The sequence below is a fragment of the Phaseolus vulgaris genome, chromosome 7 (assembly GCF_000499845.2).
Source record: "Phaseolus vulgaris cultivar G19833 chromosome 7, P. vulgaris v2.0, whole genome shotgun sequence".
In the NCBI taxonomy this organism is placed as follows: Eukaryota; Viridiplantae; Streptophyta; class Magnoliopsida; order Fabales; family Fabaceae; genus Phaseolus; species Phaseolus vulgaris.
In genome coordinates, this window is record NC_023753.2 from 38,921,009 (window position 1) to 38,943,535 (window position 22,527).

General features: G+C 27.5%; 2 protein-coding genes across 2 annotated transcripts; one reads left to right on the forward strand and one right to left on the reverse strand.

The window, feature by feature from the left end:
* Positions 1–1,597: 1,597 nt before the first annotated feature.
* Positions 1,598–3,880, forward strand: LOC137830748 (protein LEAD-SENSITIVE 1). The gene is made up of 3 exons (XM_068638260.1): positions 1,598–1,837; positions 1,985–2,058; positions 3,023–3,880. Exons 1-3 carry the CDS (start codon positions 1,818–1,820, stop codon positions 3,718–3,720), a joined length of 792 nt encoding a protein of 263 aa, XP_068494361.1. The 5' UTR covers positions 1,598–1,817; the 3' UTR covers positions 3,721–3,880.
* A 1,893-nt stretch (positions 3,881–5,773) lies between these two features.
* LOC137830745 (uncharacterized) lies at positions 5,774–8,455 on the reverse strand. The gene is made up of 9 exons (XM_068638259.1): positions 8,342–8,455; positions 8,138–8,257; positions 7,927–7,994; positions 7,477–7,585; positions 7,329–7,397; positions 7,180–7,237; positions 6,439–6,674; positions 6,266–6,317; positions 5,774–6,189 (listed from the first exon to the last, which is right to left on the reverse strand). The coding sequence occupies exons 1-9, from the start codon at positions 8,342–8,344 to the stop codon at positions 6,122–6,124; spliced, it is 783 nt and encodes a 260-aa protein (XP_068494360.1). The 5' UTR covers positions 8,345–8,455; the 3' UTR covers positions 5,774–6,121.
* Between the last annotated feature and the right edge of the window lie 14,072 nt (positions 8,456–22,527).

Here is a 22,527-nt window from a genome sequence, read left to right on the forward strand (position 1 = left end):
ATCATGTAAATTGTTATTTCTTTTTCATTTCAAGGAAACTAGAATTACTTTTGTTTCTCCATCTAACTATATTTAAGCTACTTAGTAATACTAATGAACATTGCTTTTTAATTTTAAAAAGTAATATATTGACAACTTGTACCGGTCTATAATTTTATTTTTTTTATCTAAAATTTTATTTTATTTTTTGCATAAAATAACAAAAATACCATTTTTTTTATATTATCAATCACAAATTATATATTGGAGCAGGTTGTCAAAATATTTGAGTAATTTTTTTAAAGTTGAAATGCATTTAACTAAAGGGTTGGATTGTTGTGGGAAGAAGTATGGTATCTCTTATTGTTTGGTAAGTGCACTCTTATTTGTTTGCTTTTCACTTGAAGGAGAGAAGGGTTTGGTAGAGAAGCAATATAAATTGGTAATTGTGTGTGATATGAGCAAAAAACTTAGAGAATTTGTGAAAGTGGTTAGGCCATGAATCAAGTTGCTCAATTCTAAAACAATAATTGAGAAGGGATATGGGCCCTCTATCACTCCTATCATTGTTTGTGTTTTTGTTGGTCAATGATGAGATTCCCACATACATGTTAGGGCAATGCTATCCAACATACTTCACACTATATATTTCCAAAACCCATAACAAAATCATTTCCCACTTTCATCTTTTGCTCAAAAGCATAAAAGGTATGAATAAGCTTATTATTTCTTTTGACAAAACAATAAAAAAAGAGTGATATACAAATTTATATAAACTTAAATTTACTAATATACAAGTTAACAAATAAATTGTTTTACTAGCAAACAAAAAAGTATATAGGGTGATAAAGCAATACTCACTTCATCTCATTTTGTTTTATTTTATTTTTTTATGATTTTAAAATTGATTATCATTTACTTTTTTAAATAAAACTAGTTAGTTTTATAATGATGTTATTCTAAATAAATAATCATGTTAATTCTTTTATTGTTAACTACAATCCAATTCGATTAGAAAAGAAAAAGTATTATTCAATAGTAAAAAAGTTCTTTAACTATGTGCGACAAAATATTAAAACGTTTGAAAAAAAAATATGCTTTTTAATTTATAAATTACTAAAATTTTGTTCCTATTTTTTTTTCAAAATGCATCCCTATTATTACTTTCATCCGATGTTGCGCAATTACTTCTTGCACCATATCATTGTATCCAATTTTAATGTAAAAAACGAAAATATCCCTAAATAAAATGAGTACATATAAAAATACATTTTGAACTCTTTCAGAATATGTTTCTAGATTTCTTTTTTGGAATGGAATTTTGATTTTTGTTTCCGAATTTTTATTTCTGAATCTGTTATGGATCTACTTTTCAGAATGTATTATTTTCAATTCTGGATTTTTATTTTTAAAATGAAAGACATTTTTAGAAATTTAAAACTATGTAGGGTGCAAATTAAAAAAATTGTGTGTAAGAAGAATTTTCCCCGATGTTGTCATCTTTGATTTGTGTGATATTGGGCTTACAATTATAGCCCACCTCATTGGACCTTACGCAAAGCGCAAGTTGGCACGTGTTGCTGATCTTAATCTTTTCCATCACACGTGTACAATGTGCAAGTTCCCATATATGAAAGCATGATATTGTAGCAGCGCGTTGCCACGTTTTGTTTCAACTCAACGTCTTCAACGCCATTTCCACCGTGACATTCCTTAACGGCGAAGCCAGGGCAAAATCGTCATTGCACCCCCAACCGTTTCTTCAATCCCCTTCACTATTAAGGAGAGGAATTGGAGCCTCTTCCCTTCTGCTCGGAAAGGGAACAACGGTAACTGACATGGGGCTTCTATCGAACAGGTACGCTTAATTTCGATTCCTCCTACGTTGCTCCAAACCAAAAACATCGTTTTCGTGTTTTTAAGGTTTCTTTATTCCGCGTTTGTTGTTGTCTGTAAAAACAAAATGGGAAATTTTGTTGAATTGAATTTGAAACTATGGATGCAGAGTAACTAGAGAGAGCCTGACACCAGGGGATCACATCTACTCCTGGAGGACTGCGTACATTTATGCTCATCACGGTTCTCCCTTTTCACTTTTCTGTTTTGTTTTGTTTTTGGTTTAATGGAAAATGAAGTATTGCTAAGCAGTATATGATTTAGGTTATTTTCTTAAAATATGTTAGAATTGCTATTTTGTTGTTTGAGGCATATAGTGAAGTTTTGATGAGGCCCTTGGTATGATTGCCTCTTTGATCAAAGGCAGCCATGAAAAGGGGTTTTCACCTTCAGCTGTGTAATAGAACAAAGTGTTAATATTTTTGTCTTCATTTCTATAGAATCAGAAAGGATACATACCATAGAATCAGGATGATTTGACTGTCATTCTGCTCCTAGCATAAATTTTCAGGATTTAAATTATGGTTTTTTTGCATGATATATAATGAGATTAAATAATAGAAAAAAACTATTCATTTTACTATAGGGATCATGGACATTGAAAACTATATGATGAGAGAACAAGGTGAAGAAAACTGTAGCATTAGGTAGAGCTCATGTTAATGATGGAGATGCAATTTTGAAGGTATATCGGGTGTTGGACAATGCTCTCTTACATTAATACTATTGAAGATGTGGTACCGTTGCCTATCATTAACAATGAGTGGATAAACCTTAAATTTAGTGGAAGACAATTTGGATCCATGTAGCTAATGTACTCCTACATTCAATTCTGTTAATTATGTAATAGTTTTGTCTTACACCGGTATTCCTAAAAATCTGTTTGATGATTTATGTATGGTTGGACTTCTAGACATTTGTTTATCAACTATATCCACCTTTACACTTTCCAGTTCTCGCATCCCCTCTTCCTTTCTCTTTTGCTCTTGTGATCCTAAGAGTCTCACTTCATCATATATCTATGTATATTGGCTGTTGAGGATTAACCAATTCACATACACTACAAAGAAATATCAAGATTGAGTTATCTTTCATTTATAGAACAAAGTGTGTGTGATGACGAAATCTCTTATTGTGTAAATGACAGGCATCTATGTGGGTGATGACACAGTCATTCACTTCACTAGACGTGGGCAAGAAGTAGGTACTGGTACTGCACTAGATCTTCTCCTCACTAGTTCAGCACCAGCCAGGGCTAGAGAAAGTTGCCCAACATGTACAACTGCCGAAGAGGAACATGGGGTTATCTTCTCATGCCTGAATTGCTTCCTAGCCGGTGGCATCCTGTATCGGTTTGAGTATGCTGTTTCCCCTGCTCTCTTCCTTGCAAAAGCCCGTGGTGGAACGTGTACTCTTGCAGTCTCTGATGAAGATGATATCGTCGTCCACCGAGCAAAATATCTGCTTCAAAATGGCTTTGGGTGCTACAATGTTTTCAAGAACAACTGTGAAGACTTTGCTATCTACTGCAAAACTGAACTCCTAGTTGCTGAGCAAGGAAGAATTGGACAAAGTGGCCAAGCTGTTTCCATCATAGGGGGCCCTCTCGCTGCTGTTCTATCCTCACCTCTTCGAATGCTTACTACCAACGTATATGGAATGGCAGTGACAGCTTTTGGAGTATACTGTGCCAGTAGGTATGCTACAGACATTGGAATGAGGGGTGATGTGGTGAAGATACCAGTTGAAGAGTTAACAAGAAGATTGGCCACTGGCTTGCTGCAGGTGGTTGAATCCCAAATGCCAATGAACCTTGTTCCTCAATCTCCTCAACTTGTCTCTTAATGATCAAGCATTGTCTTTGTTTAAATATTTGGCTAAGAATATCCCGTGTATGTGAGTCACTTGCGTTTTTTCTTTTCTAAATCTGGCTGTGTTGTAATCTATAAAAACCTTAATTGAATGGCATTATGGATTTGCACAATATATTTTGCTGGTTGAACTTGTCTTTTGTGTCTCACTAATGTGTCCTAGTTGGATGAACTTTTCAGTTCTCAATTAACAATAGATAAACTGAATTAAGTTTTTTCTTAAAAGATAAAACTAGATTAGTTTATGCATAGATTTAAAACACCTTTTTGATAAGTCAAATGAACGAAATGTTTCCAGTTAGGACATAAATGGTGAAGGGAGGGAATGTATATGAATTTAGTTTATTGTTTACACAATCCATTTTGCATTGTAGTGCAATTTTGGCGAGGTTACTCTGGCATGGGATGGTGCATGATATTCGATCACGGGAATGCACGAAAACTAAAGCTAATGGGTGTGTTCTATCATTTATGGATAAATAGATGTGATAAACTAAAGTAGCAAAAAATCATGCACCTTGACCAATAATTTTGGAGTCAAAGTGATATAAAAAAACATAATATATATAATACGTGGAAAAAAATCATTAATGGCACAAAAATGAGTATATAATTTAATATTACTACGATAGCTATAAAAAGAAGTCAACTTTTCTATTTAAAGTAAGATTAATTAATTTCATAAATTTGAATATTCTTTATTTTTTAAAAAAAAATATTCTATTTAGTGTTTCAAATCTTTTTTATTTTTATTTATATGTTGTTTGATTTTTTTATTGAATTTTTATTAAAATTTTCGTTCTATTGAGTATTTAAAATACATTTTATTTCTATCTAAATAATTTTTCGTTTGATTTTTATTATTAGTGGAACGGTTGTTTCTTTTCTCTAACTCATTGACTGATGAGTTCAAGGAGATTGTGAGGGAAAAACATAAATTAATTGACAAGTTGGAAACGAGAAGACTAGTTAGTCAACTTGCTTTTTTCCTCTTTTCGAAGTTAAATGAAAGACTAGAGAAGAAAAACACTAAATAATTACTGATTACTTGAACGAAAATAAAAAATAATTAAAGTACTCAATAAAACAGAAATTTTAATAATATCTTAATTAAAAAGATTCATAGTTAAGAAAAGTTAATTAACATTAAAAGTATTATTTATAAAAAAATATATCCTTGATCAGCAATGTCTTAGAAAATTATACTAAAACCTTAAAAGGGGTTGTGATATTTAAAAACAAAATGTCCTCTTCAACATTTCTCTTGTATCTTTGTGTCTAAAAGGTAATCTTTTGATGAAGATAATAATTTGCATCAATTTTAACTCTAAAATTTTAATTCTTTCAATTATTTCAAAGATAATTTACCTAAATGATTCTATTTCAATAATTATAAATTCTAATGTACACAACATTAATAAATAAATATATTGATATAATAATGAGATGCTAATCTTCACTTGTTGTATTCCTTCCTTAACATCAGAAACTGAACAATGTAAAATGAAGTGGAAGAAAACATAAAAAATAATTAAACTTAAATATATTAAAATAATTTGGAGGGGATCAAAATAATAAATATACAAGTAGCTTAAAAAATAAGGGTGTCTCCACAGTGAAAAATAATTGTTGTATGTTAAGGCTTATATTATTTCAAGTTTCAACAATAATTTGAATACAACCATTGTTACTTGTAACAGAAGATTCATGATATGCCTACTAAAATAGGATTTACTAAATGCGATTTAAGCCTTGATTTCTCAAATCCAATCTTCAACAGCAAGTCCAATATTAAAATTAGGTAATTTAATCTTGTTATCTTGTTATAATGACTTTGCCAAGAATTTTAAATTATCTTTACATTTGAAAATGTATGACGAATTTAAAGTGCATGGGAATTTCAACAGACTGCAAAGGAATTCATAAGCTGTGACAGAGTTTGAAGGACGGAAAGTCTATATCTTGAAAATCATTAGGTTTGTTGGGAGTATAAAACCCAAACAAATTCGAAATTGCTTGTAAATAAATTTTTAAAATGTATTGGTTCATTGGTAGGACATAACATTCAACCATAACATACAAATCCAGCTACTCAAAAATGCTGTCTAACAAATGGGCTATACAAAGTTGTAACTTCTTTTTCTAACTCTTGAACAATGCTAGTTAACCTTAGACATCATGCGCTAGATAAGATCATTGCATGTGGCTATCCAAACAAGATGAATTATAGAAACCTCCTGTCAGTATTCCACGCAGAAAACAAAAATACTTCCCTATTTTCTCAGACAATTACTTTAAGATTGGGGTTGACGACCAAAAAAACCATAGGAGAGGGTCTTGACCACCGCCTTTGAAATCAAGTTTGAACAGTGTTCCTAAACAAGCAAGACAGCATTTATACAACCATCATTTTCTGGGTTATTTGTGACCTGAGCATATTTACCTGCATCCGGGAAACAAGATTTCAACACATTGATTTCAGTAAAAATTTCAGTCCAATGATTGACAAATAATCTTACCCCACACAACTTTCCCAGCAGGTGTGACAAGACCAAGTTCACTGACATTCACCTGAAATTTACAGTTATATTATTAACTTAGTGCATATCAGCAAATAAAAAGGGGAAGCTAGGAACATCTTAAATGCTTATAATCGTGTTGTTTGTGAGTATGAAAGAAAAAGTATAAATACCTCAATTATAGTTCCCTTGGTCATGACACCAAGAGAGGTGTACATAGGGCCATTGGGGTTTTTCTTAACTCCAATTATTTCTAGATTGAACGTGCATTTAAGTTCTGGATGGGTGACATGAGCTTTAGTGAACCGCAGCCCTGTAGGACGAATGAATCGCTCGTACTTTGGAGGCTTTCGGGTAAAACCAGGTCCAACAAATGTAGCTTTTGTAACCATCCTCTTCCATTGCTTGGCTGAAAAATGGTGAGCCACATAGTATCAATTGTGTTTCTAAGAATGATATTTCGGCATTTTGTCTACTACTTCTGAAGTGCTTCCAATGAACAACCAGTAACACATTCAAAAACAATAAAAATTCCCAGGTTATTCAATAATACTAACTAGACCAAAATGATTTAAGAGTTAGTTTTTGACTTAGCCACCACAATACAAGCACCCCAACCCATTCAAGCAAAGATACACAGTGTTTGTCCGTGTCCATAATCAACCGAAGAAGGGAAGTCAAGAAGAAAGAATTGTAAACAAGCATGACTTGCAGAATGACGCGGAAACGACAATCATGCAATGTAAATAGTACTTCAAATGGATATTCTTATACAAATTTGATCATATAGCACCAATTAATTAAAACATCATACAACCACGAATTTGAAAAGTGAAGTCAAAAAATAGTTTTGGCCAGCTAAACAATTGAATGAATAACCAAGGAAAATGTAATGTAAATACTCAGTTACTTACTCTTTCTTTTACCAGTCCGGACCACTTTGAACATTTCATCTTCAGCCACGGGGCGTACCTAGTAAAAAGAGAAATTATACATTCGTTTAATTACCCAAAAACGCCCTTTCCATCCACATGAAAACAAAGAAGTATCGATCGCAATTCACCTTAGGTAGAGGAACATCCCATTTCCCAGCCTTTTCTTTCCTCTTTTGCTTAATCGTGTTGCTAAGAACCTAAAAGTAGAAATCCATCAGATTACTTGCAAGACTTAAAGAACAAGACACAAAACAATCTTTCAAGACACGAGCATGCCTTTGCCCTGGCCGTGGTATCACGATCCAGAAGATACGCAGGAACAGCTCCATCCTGGACATTATCATCAGTCTTGCGCCTAGATGTTGACTCTTCATGCATAGCCAAACTGTTGACACAGAACAGTGATGAAACTAGAAATTTATCTCATAAATTTCACACCCCAGAGACAAATCCAAAGATGAAAAACTACCATGCTAATCTAATTATCTGACATCAACACAACAACTCTAGATCAACTCCATTTAAGAACTATCCATATATAAGAAATCAACCACAGATAACTCTGGCATCAAAACTAATACAAAATACCAAGAATGAAAATACGACCCCCAGCACGAGCACCCCTATACACAAAAGCTCAAAAGCTAACACACGGCATATAAGGAGGAAAACAATAAGCTAAAACTCAAAAAAAATAAATGAAAAATAAAACAAAGCAAAACTCACGTCTTCTTCATCTGAGCCTTTTCAGCGTAATTTTTCTTGGCAATCATTTTTCCCTTGATACCCAGAGCCTGTTCAATTGGAATTAACAAAAATTCAAAAGATTAGATTGAATCTTGAGTCATGGCAATACAGCTACGTTAAAGCTAGCAAAATCAATTAACTTAATCTCTTCTTCTAGAAAAAGAAAAAACAGAGTGAAAGTGAAAGCAACCTTCTGGGCAATTGCAGAGCGCTTGTGAACTTGACGCGCCTCTTTCTTGCGCTTACGCTCGAAGTGATCCAAACGGTAGCCATAGTCTCTTCTGTGACGTTCTATGTAATCTCCTTGCGGCTGCAATTACACAAACCACAACGTAAGAATAAAAAACGAATGCAAAAGAAGAAAAGAGTGTGAAATCCAAGTTGCAGAACCAACCATGGTGACGACGCGACAGTGTTTTCAGAAACAGAGGATTGTTTAACGTTAGAGAACGCGTCGCTTATAAACCCTAAGCTGCGACAGTACGCTTTTAGTTGGGCCTAATTTTAGTTGGGCCCAAATTTAGTTGGGCTTCTTCACCGGAAGAAACATTTATTTCCATTTTTTTCAGTCAAATAACTTCTTACTTTTTCTAGTTATTTTTTGCAACTCCACTTTAAAATGTTATAAAAGTAATTGATCTCTTTTATTTTAAAAAAAATTAAAAAATTAAAATAATAATTATTAAAATTCATTTCTGTTTCTAAATGTTCAGATCATGCATAAATAATGGGTAGACAACTAGCTGAAAAAAGATAAAATTAATAAAATAAAAAAAGTCTTGGACTTTTTATCAATAGATACTTTGGATTCACACAAAAATGTTTATTTTTAAGAAAAGGTGTTGGTAAAATTTTATTCTTTGAAGTATAATATTAATACATGTTATTTATTCTCAAAGTAACGGTGAATACTATTACAAATCTCACTTAATCTCCTATTAATATGGGTTATTCTATTACTAATATTCTTGTTTTTAATATTTATATTATTGATTGAAATTCGTGATGTACTTTATCTCCATATCTCAAATTTAAATATTGTAGATGGAAAAGTGTGGTTGGAAGGAAAAATCCCAATAAAGATATCAATTAAGTTCCCGACAAAATGGATTATAGAGAAAGTAGGAAATATTTCATATTAATAATACGATTATAAAATATATAAAAAAAATATTCAAATAACTTAAAATTGGGAGAGAAGTATGAATTTTCAAAAAAAACAAAACCATTTAAATAAATACATAATTAGGGATTAAAATGTTTCTTTAAGAAAATGAATTAAATATCAAATGTACAACTATAATAATGTGACTAAGTTAATAAAGATAATGTCTCTAGTCCTAGGAGAATGACAAAATGTCTATTACTACATTCATTTTGAGTTCTTATATAAATAAGATGAAGAGCATTAACAAATTTGTAAATAAGTTAAATGTTAACTACTCAAAAGTAAATTTGTAGATTTTGTGGTCATCAATAATTTTTTGTTCTCTTTTGGTCCTTAATAAAAAATTTATTTATGTTTTGATCCTACTGTTTATTGATATTTGTTAAGTAATACATTGATCACTCCTTATTGGTGATTTACATGAAGTAGATTATGCAAACCTTAACAGAAGAGAAACAACATTTTTTTGTCACATTGATTATTTTTTCCTTTAAACAAAATAATTAAAAAAAATTATTTGTAAATTTATGAAGTACCAAAATTTTATTTAAACTTAATTTATATATCAAATTTTTGCATCTAGAAATTAAAATTATTTTTTATTAATGTAGCTTAAAATTTATAAATACATACATTTTTCATTTTTTTTAATTTAAGTACTTTTACTTTAAATTATTCGTTATCCTTTTAAAAGCACAAAACAACAATCTATTAACTTGTTGAACTTGGGTAGAATCAGACTAAACCTAAAAATTATAACCTACTTAAATTATGAATATGAGACAATTATTATTATTTTAGTATTTAATTCACTCGTCCTTCAAAGAGTTAAATTATTTTGATAAGAGTGTTTATTAAGTTAGATAAAACTTGAACGTAACATAAACATGTTGTATTCAACTTTTTTTTATGATTAGATTAAACTTAATTCAACTTAATTTCCTAACGATCGTACGACGAGTCTTGTTTATTGAATTCAAGACTCAATCCAACCAGACCAACAGTATTAAATAATATTAAAAATAATATAATTATCATTCAATTTATTTTATTAACTATATAGAAATTTTTAAATATCAAATAATTTAGTTCTTCTAACATTAATTACTATGCTTTATTTTTAAAAAAATATTCTGAGAAAATTTAAAAGATATTTCGAAATTTGTTTTTTTAATCCAAATTATTCAATTGAATTTAACCCAAATAAATAAAAGTTAAATTACATTATTTAATGAAAATAATTGTTGGAGATCCAACATCGACTAGAGATAAGGACATTTCATTGTATATAAATGGGTGCAATCCTCAACCCTATGAGTCGGTTTTATGGGGTTGAGTTAAGCTTAAAGTCCACTCCTTAATATGGTATCAGAGCAATTTTCGAACCTATCTTAACGAAATATTTATTGGGTTTATCAGGTCACTACCCATAATATGGTTATCCCACGCACAAGCTTCTATCTATTACTCTCAGCGTGAAGGGTGTGTTAGAGATGAAGTAGAACTTGAGTAAAGGAATGAAGAATTTTAAAATTATATTTCTATAACTATACGTGTAATATCTACATATATTTATGCAATAAGTAATAAAAAGTTTTGTTATCACACGAAATAGGTCCACACCACAGTTACCTTATGACATCCAAATTGTGGAAATTATCGTTTTTCTTATTTATCATTTCACTCCATTTTGATATTACATGCTCCACTTGGCACACATTTCAGAATTATAACAAGAATCTAAAGTCCAAGTAAATTCCCACATTCTTACAAGGTAAAAATGAACCAAATAATTGTTTTTGCTTTTTTGCATGTGTTGTTTGTTATATCCAGAGAGAGTAATCTTCCTTTAATTTAGAATTTTATTTTTAGTACGTTGATGAGCATGTATATCTAGACTCCTAAAAGAGGAATCAAAGTACCTAGTTTTTGTTTCTTCCTCACTTTTTTTATGGATATCCCTAAGCCATCAATTCGTAGGGTACACGAAAAGGGACATGCTACCAAAACTTAAATAATAAGCTCCTCATCACATGTTATCCATATAGAGGTCCAACAATTGTTGTGGTTTAGGTAGTCAATTTTAGTTTAATATGGAGTATCTTTAAGGCTTTGTTTGTATTTGAGATCTAATATGGACTAATATGGAGTATCTCTAAGGGTTTGTTTGGATTGGGGAAGGGATTTGTGAGGGTGGGAGGGAGTGGATTTGTGAAGATTGGAGCATGTGTGAGAATGTGTGAGGTTGTTTGGATTGAGGGATGATAGAATAGATTTGTGATGATAGTTTATTGAAATCTGTGAGTGATGTGATAGTTGGAAGGGAATTTATAATTTTTTTTAAAGATATAAAATGTAAGTTTACAAATTTACCCTTATTATTAAAAAATATTTAAATAATAAATTATGATTTTTTTTAAAATGATAAGTATTTATGTAAATTTATTATATATAATTATATGTTATTATTAATAGTATAATTAAATATATTTGTTAATATAATATTTAATATATTAATTTTGTATATTGTATATATAATATTAATAATGATAATACTAATAAAAATAATTTCTATATATTTATATATAATAATAGTAATAGTGATTATTATTATTATAAAGAAGTCAATATATTTTAAAATTATTTTAATATATAAATATATTTATAAAATAAAATTGTTAGGATTTATTACCTATGATTTAGTTTTTGTATGGAAGAAGAAGCTGCACTACTACGTAATGGGAAGTGAATTGAAATTGATGGTGTGAGAGAAGATACCAAATCGATTCTTTCTTTTCCAAAGTGTCCAAGAATCGATTCTGGTTGAAATAAAATATAGTTGGGCCTAAAATCGATTCTCCAAAAAAAACAATATGAAATAGAATCGATTCTACTCAAAATATAAAAAATGTAAAATCGATTTTCATTGCGTTTACACCGAAAAAAAAATCGATTCTACTTTATTTTTTTGACAAAATTGTTCTTCTTAAACCATAAAAACATAATAACATTGAGGGTATCTATGTAAAATAACGTTGATTTTACTTTCCATCACTGCTAATCCTCGCATATATGAGAAGAAATCAATATTCATGTTATCCGCTCACCCATCCTCACACCCACCCTCAACTCACTGGAACCAAACACGTTTCTAACTCGCTCGCCCATCCACGCTCGAAAACCATCTGCAGAAGCAAACACTACCTAAGGCTTTGTTTGCATCCGAGTGATGTTCACTCGGATTGGAAAGCGCAAAAAAATTTCATTTGTTTCCACTGATTTGAACGGACTTAAAAGCGATGATTTGCGAGAGAGGGCTAAAAATCATCTTTTGTGCCAAGAGAAGAAAAGCGATGAAACATTTTGACATAACATTGGTAAAAATTATAAAATATTAATAATATATTTAAAACTTAAAATAAGAATACTATATATTAAAAATTAATAAAATTATAAATAAAAAAAATATAAATATAAATTACATACTTAATAATAATTAAAATTAATTTTTATTTTTATTTGATTTGATTTGATTTTATGAAATTATTATTTTTATATATTTATAAAATTTTAATTAACTAAAATTTATACAAAAATATCTCATATTTTATTATTTAAATATTTTTAAGTAAATGGTAAATTTGTAAACTTACATTTTACACATTAAAAGAATAAAAATATTTTTACAATCATCATATCACTCTCAAACTTCAATAAATTTTTCTCACAAAACCACTCTAATATACTCTAATCCAAACAACTTCACTTTTTTTACACTTTTCTCTCAAATCACTCCAAATTAACTCCCTTAAATCCTCTTCTCAATCCAAACACAACCTAAAAGACATTCGAGTCAGGATTTGATGTTTGGTGATTGAAGTATTAATTGTTGTAATAAATACGTAAAAAAAAATTTAGTGAAGTGTATATTATTGGAATTATTATATTTTTCATATAGATGTATATAGAAAGTGTATCGATGTATAATATATGAGGTAAAAATAAGGTAATAGTTTAGTGTAATTATTGATAGATAGGCATAACATATGAAGTAACAAGTTATATGGAGCATATGTCTCCAATCTGATTGTATATAGATAATAGGCATGAGTTGAATGAATATATACAAATATAATTTCTATAATATTTTATACATATTTATAGCATTTTAGCGAGCCTCCAATTTTGGGCCTGAATTAAGACAAGTTATGGAGTTAATCTCGACATTATGGTTATATTTCATACCATTTAATCATGTTGTGTCAAGTAATGCTTGTTTTTTTTATCGACGAACTTGTTAAGTCTTGAGAACCACTTCAAGTACATCTGTCAAATAATTTTTGGATGAGCAATACATTTTCGATATTTAAATAGTGTGTTGAGGTTTTCTCAATTATTTAAGTAACACGTGTTATAATAAAAAAAATTATGAATCAAAATTAACTTAACTACTATTTTTTTAATCAATCTATACTAAATTATCATATATGCCAAATGACTCTCTTTCATAACTTACCAAAAATATACTACATAGCTTACCAAAAATATCTAAGTGGACGTACGAGAATTGTGAATTCCAAAAATATCTAAGTGAATGTAAGAGAGTTGTCCATTCAAAATTTGGAGCTTTGTAGTTATAACCAATGTTAACATGCACACACTACACTTCTAACATGTTACTTTTCTTCTCTTCCTTTCACTTCTCACAACTCAATGTTAATGTTATTCCACATTGTACAACCACCATACCCTACCATTTTATTCTCTTTGGTAGGGATTCTCTACTTCCATACAAATTTTTCCTTTGGCTTTGAACAATACTAAATTTTAAATGGCCATTTCATTTGAAAATATTAAAATTTATTCAAAACAAAAACATGCCACATGTCTCATTGCACTTGTGAATGATTTTATTGATGAAAAGCGACAATAAAAACCATGATTACATTTCAAATGAAAAAAAAAAAAGTAGATGGATTTAGAAAACTTGGTATGAACACCTCAACTAAAGGTCATGACTATGATCATGAGCTACAAAGTAAGACATATCATAGTGAAAAAAATGTATTTTTTTTTCATAATTAAGTACTCATTCAACAATGGGAAGTGCAAGGTACATAATTTATCAGAAGAGGGTTTCATAGCTAGACACTTGTCTTTTGTTCATAACTAAGCACTTATTTTCATCTTTATAAAGGATGATTGCAATGTATATATGGTGAATGTGCAATACCAAACATTTTTCATGGCCTAAATCAAGATGGAAAGAAACATGGAGGTACATTTAGGTTAGAGAAAAGAGCAAAATAAATATTTTTTTTTTATCTTTTTGGTCCTAATAAGTGCACTCTTAAATTCACTAGACGCTACAAACAAAACAAAAAACATTGCACCAGACGATGGGTCCAACTTTGTCTGTGTTCTACCCCACACTCGAACCCACCCCAGAAGCCTCACCATTCTTTAGAATCATTGATAATAATAATTGAGTTTGTGATTTATCTCCCACAATAGAATCTGTAACATAATCTAAGAACTTCAAATTAAAAAATAGACATGGTGATAAGTGGAAAATGGAAATGGGCCCACATTTTTGTTGAAATGTCTGTTGAAGTATGAATGATTGGTTAAATATGTCCAATGCACTTTATATACAAATTTAGGTGCTCAATTACATATGGCTTTTGAGGTTTACATGCGATGCATAGTATTGGTGAGAATAATAATTAATGTTCCAACAAACAACAATAATTTTTATTTATTTATTAGTTTATCAAAAAGGATTTGCTGGGTATGTAGTAGGATGTTTCAAATTGATTTTGATAAGGAACATCACTCTTTAAAAAAAATGCATATATTCATTTGTGAATATTTGTATATTGAACTAAAATGTTTTTTATTGCCACCTACAATTTCAAATTTAAATAAGACTATATGTAAATACTAAAGGGGTTGGTGAAAACTATTTTTTTTAGTAGTAGTACATTTTTCAACATTCCACAAGGTGTGAGAACACTTAGCATTTAGAATTAGACACCATTTGTTTTTAATTTGAATTTTATGGTTTTATATTAAAATATATTTGCATAGAAAAAAAATAAGATAATCAACATAGTAAAATCATAAACAAATTTAATTGATTGAATTAATAAATATAAAAATATGAAAATTTCAATTAAATAGTAAAAATTAAAAGTGTAACATGAATAGATAAAATTATTCAAACTTCGAATGTAGAATTTCAGAGATTTTGCAAAATTAAGCACAGTTTATTTATGGACTATCGTAACAATTGTTTCCATGTAATATAATTTTTTTTCCCTTTTGAAGGTGCACATAGATCATTGAAGTGGTTTTTATCTTCTTAAGTTTATATATATATATATATATATATATATATATATAAATGGAAATCATAAAAACATGTTTAAATAATTTAATTATTTATCAACTATGTTTGATTGATGTTGTTGGTTATAATAATTATTTTATGTAAATTTTGATTTACATTTTAGAAATCGGAATCATTGTTAAATATTTGTTTGATTGTGTGTTTAGTCTACCATGCATGCCTAAAATATACGACTTTTTGAAACTGTGTATACTAATTTTAATGTTAAAAGTGAAAATGACGTGTTTTTAAAGAAAATGTGACAGATTTTTAAGCACGCAATGAATAAATGAATGTATTAATTCATAGGCGATTAATTTAATTATCATTAAACTATGGTTAAATTAGTTAGTATTAATATGTATTTCTAATTATATATACTAAAAAGCATAAAAATATGCAAGTCAGTAATTTTTTAAAATTATACCACAAAATGCCAATATTATATTTTTTTCTTCTGCCCTTATTAAATTTCTATATCATTTTAACCTTTTTTAATTTAAGATTGGATCTTTATCATTTGATTAACAAAAATTGATTGAAAAAAGTTATAAAGCCTTAGTTAAAATATTAAAAATTAAAAAAAAAACAATGGCTCTTCATCATTTTTTTTCTTGTGTTTTGTAAACTAGTTCAACGAATTATTCACCAAATCTGGAATTGGTTTACATTTTTGGGAATTAAATCGACTAGCCAACTAAGTTGGTTCACCAATTTTATAAACAATTTCAATGATAAAATGTCTTTCATATTTTATCCTTTATGGTATCTATAAATAACAATTTCTCTCATTCAAGCAACTTATACTATCAATATGACAAAAGTATAATTGAGTAGGTGATTTCTATTTATTATCATAATTTTAATGGGTGATAAGAAGACGTTATTTAATTAATTGTTTTTATTATGCCTTTTGAGTAAAATATTTTTTCTTAAAATAAAAGCAAAATAATTTCATTATTATTTTTCATTAGTAAGATTAATTAATATTCAAGTAAAAGCTTGTAATTAAATAAATGTTTGTGAAGTTATTTTAGACTAGAAAGACTTAGGAGAGACCTTGAAGAAGATTTTTCAAACTACTCTTATAAAAAACCTATTTTATATCTATTTTAAATTTTAATGTGAATGAGATTAATATAAATAAGTTAATCCATATTTTTTTTAAATATCACATAAATGATACTTATAATTTCCATTTTTAGCTGTTATACAAAATCACCAAACTAGCCACTGCTTAAGAAATTGTGAATTTAAATCTGAAAAAGTTTACTGCATTATTCAATTCCAGTGGCTCATCCAATTTTTAAAAGGAATTTCACCAATGGCTCATCCAATTTTTAAGTGTGTACTTTTTTTCATTGCTACTTTCTATTTAATCTTCAATATTTCAAGTAATAATAATAATTTATCTGATCTTCAATATTTCAAGTAATAATAATAATTTATCTGATCTTCAATATTTCAAGTAATAATAATCATTTAGTATATATATATGTAAGAACTAATTGAAAAAAATAAAATAAGACAAAAAGTTGTAGCAACTGATTGAATCTAATTACACAAAATTACAATGATCTTATTCATTTTGATTTACTCAATCATATATATATGATTGAGTATATATATATATATAAAATTATAATTACTGGAAGTTATAAGATAAGAATACTAACATGCCTGTAAATTAATCATTAATACAATATAACGGTAAAATAATTTAAAAATAATAAAATATGAATTAATAACCAACAATATAAAAATATATTATTATAAAATATACAAAATAACTAAATTAAAATTTATATATTTATGAAAATGGTGCTTTGTTTTTCACAGTGTTTTACACTATGAGTAAAAAATAAACATTTTACTTATTTTTTTTCCTTTTACTGCCCCTATCTTCTCTTTCTTGCAGGTCTTAAAAGTTATTATGACCATGAACGTGAGGCATGCGAAGTTGGTATTATTGATGATGCTGAGCAACCTAACCTGCGTTTTACATGTAGATGACACCTTCAAAACCTGGGAAAATTATATTAAAGTCTATACAAGTTTCTTCAATTAATTAAATTAATTATTATGATTTTGAATCTTATATCTACAATTTGCATGTAAAGTAAAATTATTTAAAGTAACTTTAAAACTTGAAGTGAAGTATTAAATTTGTATCACTGGGTGCAAGAAGCAACTAAACATACACCAAATTAAATGTAGATAAAATTTAAGGGTTGATGTTGATACCCTTGTGGTCCCTTTCACGAGATACACCACAAAACCCCAAAAAACTTTCTCCTTAATTACGTCACACAACTTTTATGCCACTTATTACCCTATCTTTAAGGCTTTTTCTTCCATCTTATTTCTTCCTTCACAGTTTCTCACCAATATGCAAGGAATCAGATATTTTATCACACTTGTTCCTTCTTCTCTACTTTTAGTATTTTATTTGGTTTTATTTCGAAGTAGTTTCTTCGTTATGATTTTTCTTTTTGATTTTGTTTTTAAAAGAAGTTTTAAGAAGATATATTTAAATTGTTACTGACTTCGATTATTGAACATGTGAGATTATATTAGCGATATCGAAACAAACTTCTCAATCGAGTCTAAAAGGAATATATCTTATTATAAAGTGAACCTTAAGCTTAATTCAACTTCATAAAACCGACTCATGAGATGGGGTTTGCACCCACTTATATACAATGAAATATTCTCGTTTTTAGTCGATGTGGGATCTCCAAGAGAATCTTGAGACACATTTGTTTTTATAGATAACATTCATGTTTTAACCTCAAATACGAAATATCGTATCGCTAGATCAATTACCGCATTCGAGATAATCTGAGCTTTGGAGGTTTGTGCTCAATCACGATTTATATTAAATGGACTTAAATTACGGTCTAAGTTATCTAACACGTAATTAATGTTTAATTATTTCTCTAATCCAAGATTAATTTTAAGGAAAAGTGTGTTGAATTTACTAATTTGCATTAGAACAAGGGTTGTGAGTGTCACAACCAGCGACTTCGTGTAAACGAGGCACGTGATTCCTGATAATATCAAGATTCTCTTACACATATGCTCTGCAACATAAAAAGTACCCTTTTGTTTTGTTTTCGTCTGTAGTATACCACTTTTACTGAAACCCAAAAACCTTAACAAAACAAAGTCAAAATATAAGTTAAACAAAATATAGCTACTTAGCTTATGAATTAAATAATCTTTATTAAAAAAATTATACCAATGTTTAATTTTTTATTTTCAATTAAGTATTATATTATTTGATTTTGCTATAACCTGATTATTAGTTTTGTTTTTATATTTTACACTCAATAATAATTTTTTTTCGCAAAAAATAAGTTAATCGAGAAGATAGAGGAAATTGAAAAACGTTTTGTTGGGTATGAAAAAATAGAAGCTAAGTTGACAATAAAAATCAAATAGCAGAGTATTAAACGAAAATAAAAAAAGTATTTTGAACATTTAAAATAATAATTTTTTAATTTAATTTAGCCTTGTTTGTAAATAAATAGTGTGTGATGTTAAAGTTTTTAGATGATATGATAATTAGTTTGTTATTAGAAGGTAGTAGTAAAATACAATTTCCAAGGTCCAACATATAACCGAGTTTATTTAAGTTGTAATAGTAAATGATTATTTAAATTGGTTCCACATAAAATAAGTTAGGATAGAGAATGAAGTTGAGAATTTTATTTCACATAAAATTAAAAATGTTACGTTTTTCCATATCTGAAGAATTTAGTGGGAGGCATAACCTAAAATTTGGCATGTTAACTCAAACCATGGAAAGACAGAAAGAAAGACAACCATGGACCAACAAAAAAAGCATCATTGAAAATACCAGGTCAGCATCCAGCGCATTGACATCTACAAACTATTTATTAAATATAATGACAAAACCCAATAAAAATATAAAACACGTATCATATATATATCTTTTATATATAAAACTATTGTAGACATCACTATGAAATTTTGATTGTATTAGTTATTATTATTATAAAATTTATATCTCAATATAAGCTGACACATTAATTAACAGCAATATACTGTAATTATTATTAAAAATAAAATAAAAAAAAATATGAAGGATTAAATCAAAATTTATATATTAACAAAAACGGTATATAGATAATTTATATCTATTAATAAAGAACCCTACGAAAAGATTAGATGCAAGTCTATTATACCAACGAAAATATTCATTATGAATAAAAACTAGGTTAGCAAACTTATCAACAAAAGCATTTCTTTCACGGAAAATTATGAAAAACTCTAAAGCTGATTTTTCCACATTAATTAAAACAAGTTTTCTCCTATTACAAAGCATTAAAGGAACATTAGTATTGACAATAAATGCAGCACAAAACACAAACACATTCAATCCATAAACTAGTAAAACATGTATAACTATATAAAATTCAACAACTAAAATAATCTAAACATAAATACAAGTAGAGAAATCACCAATAAAATTCAATCATTAATTTTTTTTCCATTTAACTTCTTAGTAATAATAAGTACAATATTATAATAATTTATGTTTGGACAAATTTTTTAATAAATTAATTTTAATATACAATATAAACTTATATTTTTTTTCTTAAAAACTTTATGGATAACCTTATCATCCAAAAATTGATTTGTAGAAGTTCTTTTATATAATTGTTAACATTTTTATTTTTAATATGTATATAAACTAATTTTATTTTAAAAAAATCATTTCGAAAGTATTATTTTATCATTTAACAAATATTGATAAGTATAATGAATCAGATTCAAGGACCAACTCTTGTGAGATCTAAAAATATTATCATCTAGATTCAAACTACTTGTTTTAAATCATGGATACAAATAAACATGTGTGTATCATAATTAAGGATTGAGAAAAATATTGAAAATACACTTTCTGACATACTATTTTAAAATTACCTCAAGAGAATAAAAAGTTTTGTTCATGTGAAACATTTTCTCAAACAACCTTAACTCATTTCTCTAATTTATAGATAAGTTTAACCTATTTAAGAATGAAAATAAATAGATTTTAAATCATTATTTTATCTATGCTCATATTAAAAAGGAAAATACTCATGTTAACATCTATACCCATGTGAGTGACTATAATTTAGTATTCATTCTTATATTCCATGAGTACCTAGTACACTCACTCTCACACACACATATATATATATACATATATATATATATACATATATATATATATACATATATATATATATATACATATATATATATATATATATATATATATACCTGTGATTTATTATATAATGAAAAAACATTAAATACAGCTAAAAGAATAATCGTGATACGTATTGTATAGTTAGTATTTGTAGTAAATAAAATAGTTTAAATAAATTTAGTTTCAATATAACATAGTTCTGAAATAACTCGTTTCTAAATTTATAACTCTAATGCTTGTTTCAGAGACAAGTAAAAAAAATCGTATAGTAATGATTGTATACTGATTATTTATAACTTGTTCCTTATAAAATAAATTAAATAACACTTATATTAATTAAAAACTTAGACAGTATTATTTAATTATACTAATTTTATTTAAAAATATATTTCTTAAAATTATATTTTACTTAAATGATTTCAAAAAATAAAATTAAATCATGGTAAATGAAATATTAATTAATTCGAGGATAAACTTAAATTTTTTTATTATTAAATAAATGGAGTACACGATTATAATGTGTTTATATTTAAATTTATTAAAAAATATTATAATTAAATACGAAAATAGTATAATGACTTGTTAAGTCAAAATAACAAAACGTTATATAGTAATCTGGGTAGGTGATATTTATTATTATATATTATAATATTAATATACTAATAAATATGTATAAGTTGTAGAATTTGGTCTAAAGTGGATAAAATTGAGTTAAATCGTTTATCCCGTTATAAATTGGTTAGCTGTTTGAAAAATAATTGTCAAATATGTATTAATTTTGTAAAATAACTTATGTAAAATTTATTTTTAAAGGCAATAAATTAGAATTAGAATAAAAGAAACATAAAAATATAATTATAAATTTTGAAAAATATAAATAGTCTCCGAGTTTAAAGAACAGACCGCGAGACACGCGTATCGAGGTTGACATCTCATAGTCACGTTTGTGGTTACGTGGCAAGCTGTACATGAGTCGCAATAACAATATATTTATTAATAATTGACTTAATATATTTTAATTCAATGTAATTATATAAAATAGGTTTAGTTTTTAAATACAATTAAAAAATCGTGTATAAATATATTTTAAGTATGATGATATTTATCTACAGAAATGGGAAATGATAAAGAGTTATATATATTTTTTATAAAATATAAGTTTAAAGTTGTCCAAACATATAAATTATATAGAAAAATAATAATTTTATAATTAAAATGAAATTTTGAATATTTATCCATTAATAAAAAATACGCTGACTTCACGTTTTTATTTATATGACAATTTTTTTTATTTAAATATATTTATTTTGACTTGAAGTTCGTCAAAATAATCTTAATAAGATTAATTATTTTATGTGAAGCATTGTAAAATTTGAAGTTTGACGTTTATGTCCGAGTTTTATCATGAAATGATACATATGGAGAAGAGAGAAGAGCGATAAAAAAATATTATTAATCTTGAAAAATAATGTAATTTTTTAATATATTAAGAGAAAACCTCAATAAATTAAAAAATAATTTTTATATGTTAAACCATAAAGACCTTTCAAGAATAAAATTAACTTTAATGATATTTTAAATTCAGTAATTAATACTAACGAAGTTATTTTAATGGATTTAAATTAAAACAATATAATTTCAATTACTTTATTTATTTTTTATAATAAATTTTATTTTAATTTATATTAATGTGTCATTATTTATCATAACTAATTGTTATCTCTACACCTTAATTAAATTAGGGATATAATTAAAAGTAAAATTATATTATCTTAGAATTTAAAAGATAAACCGACA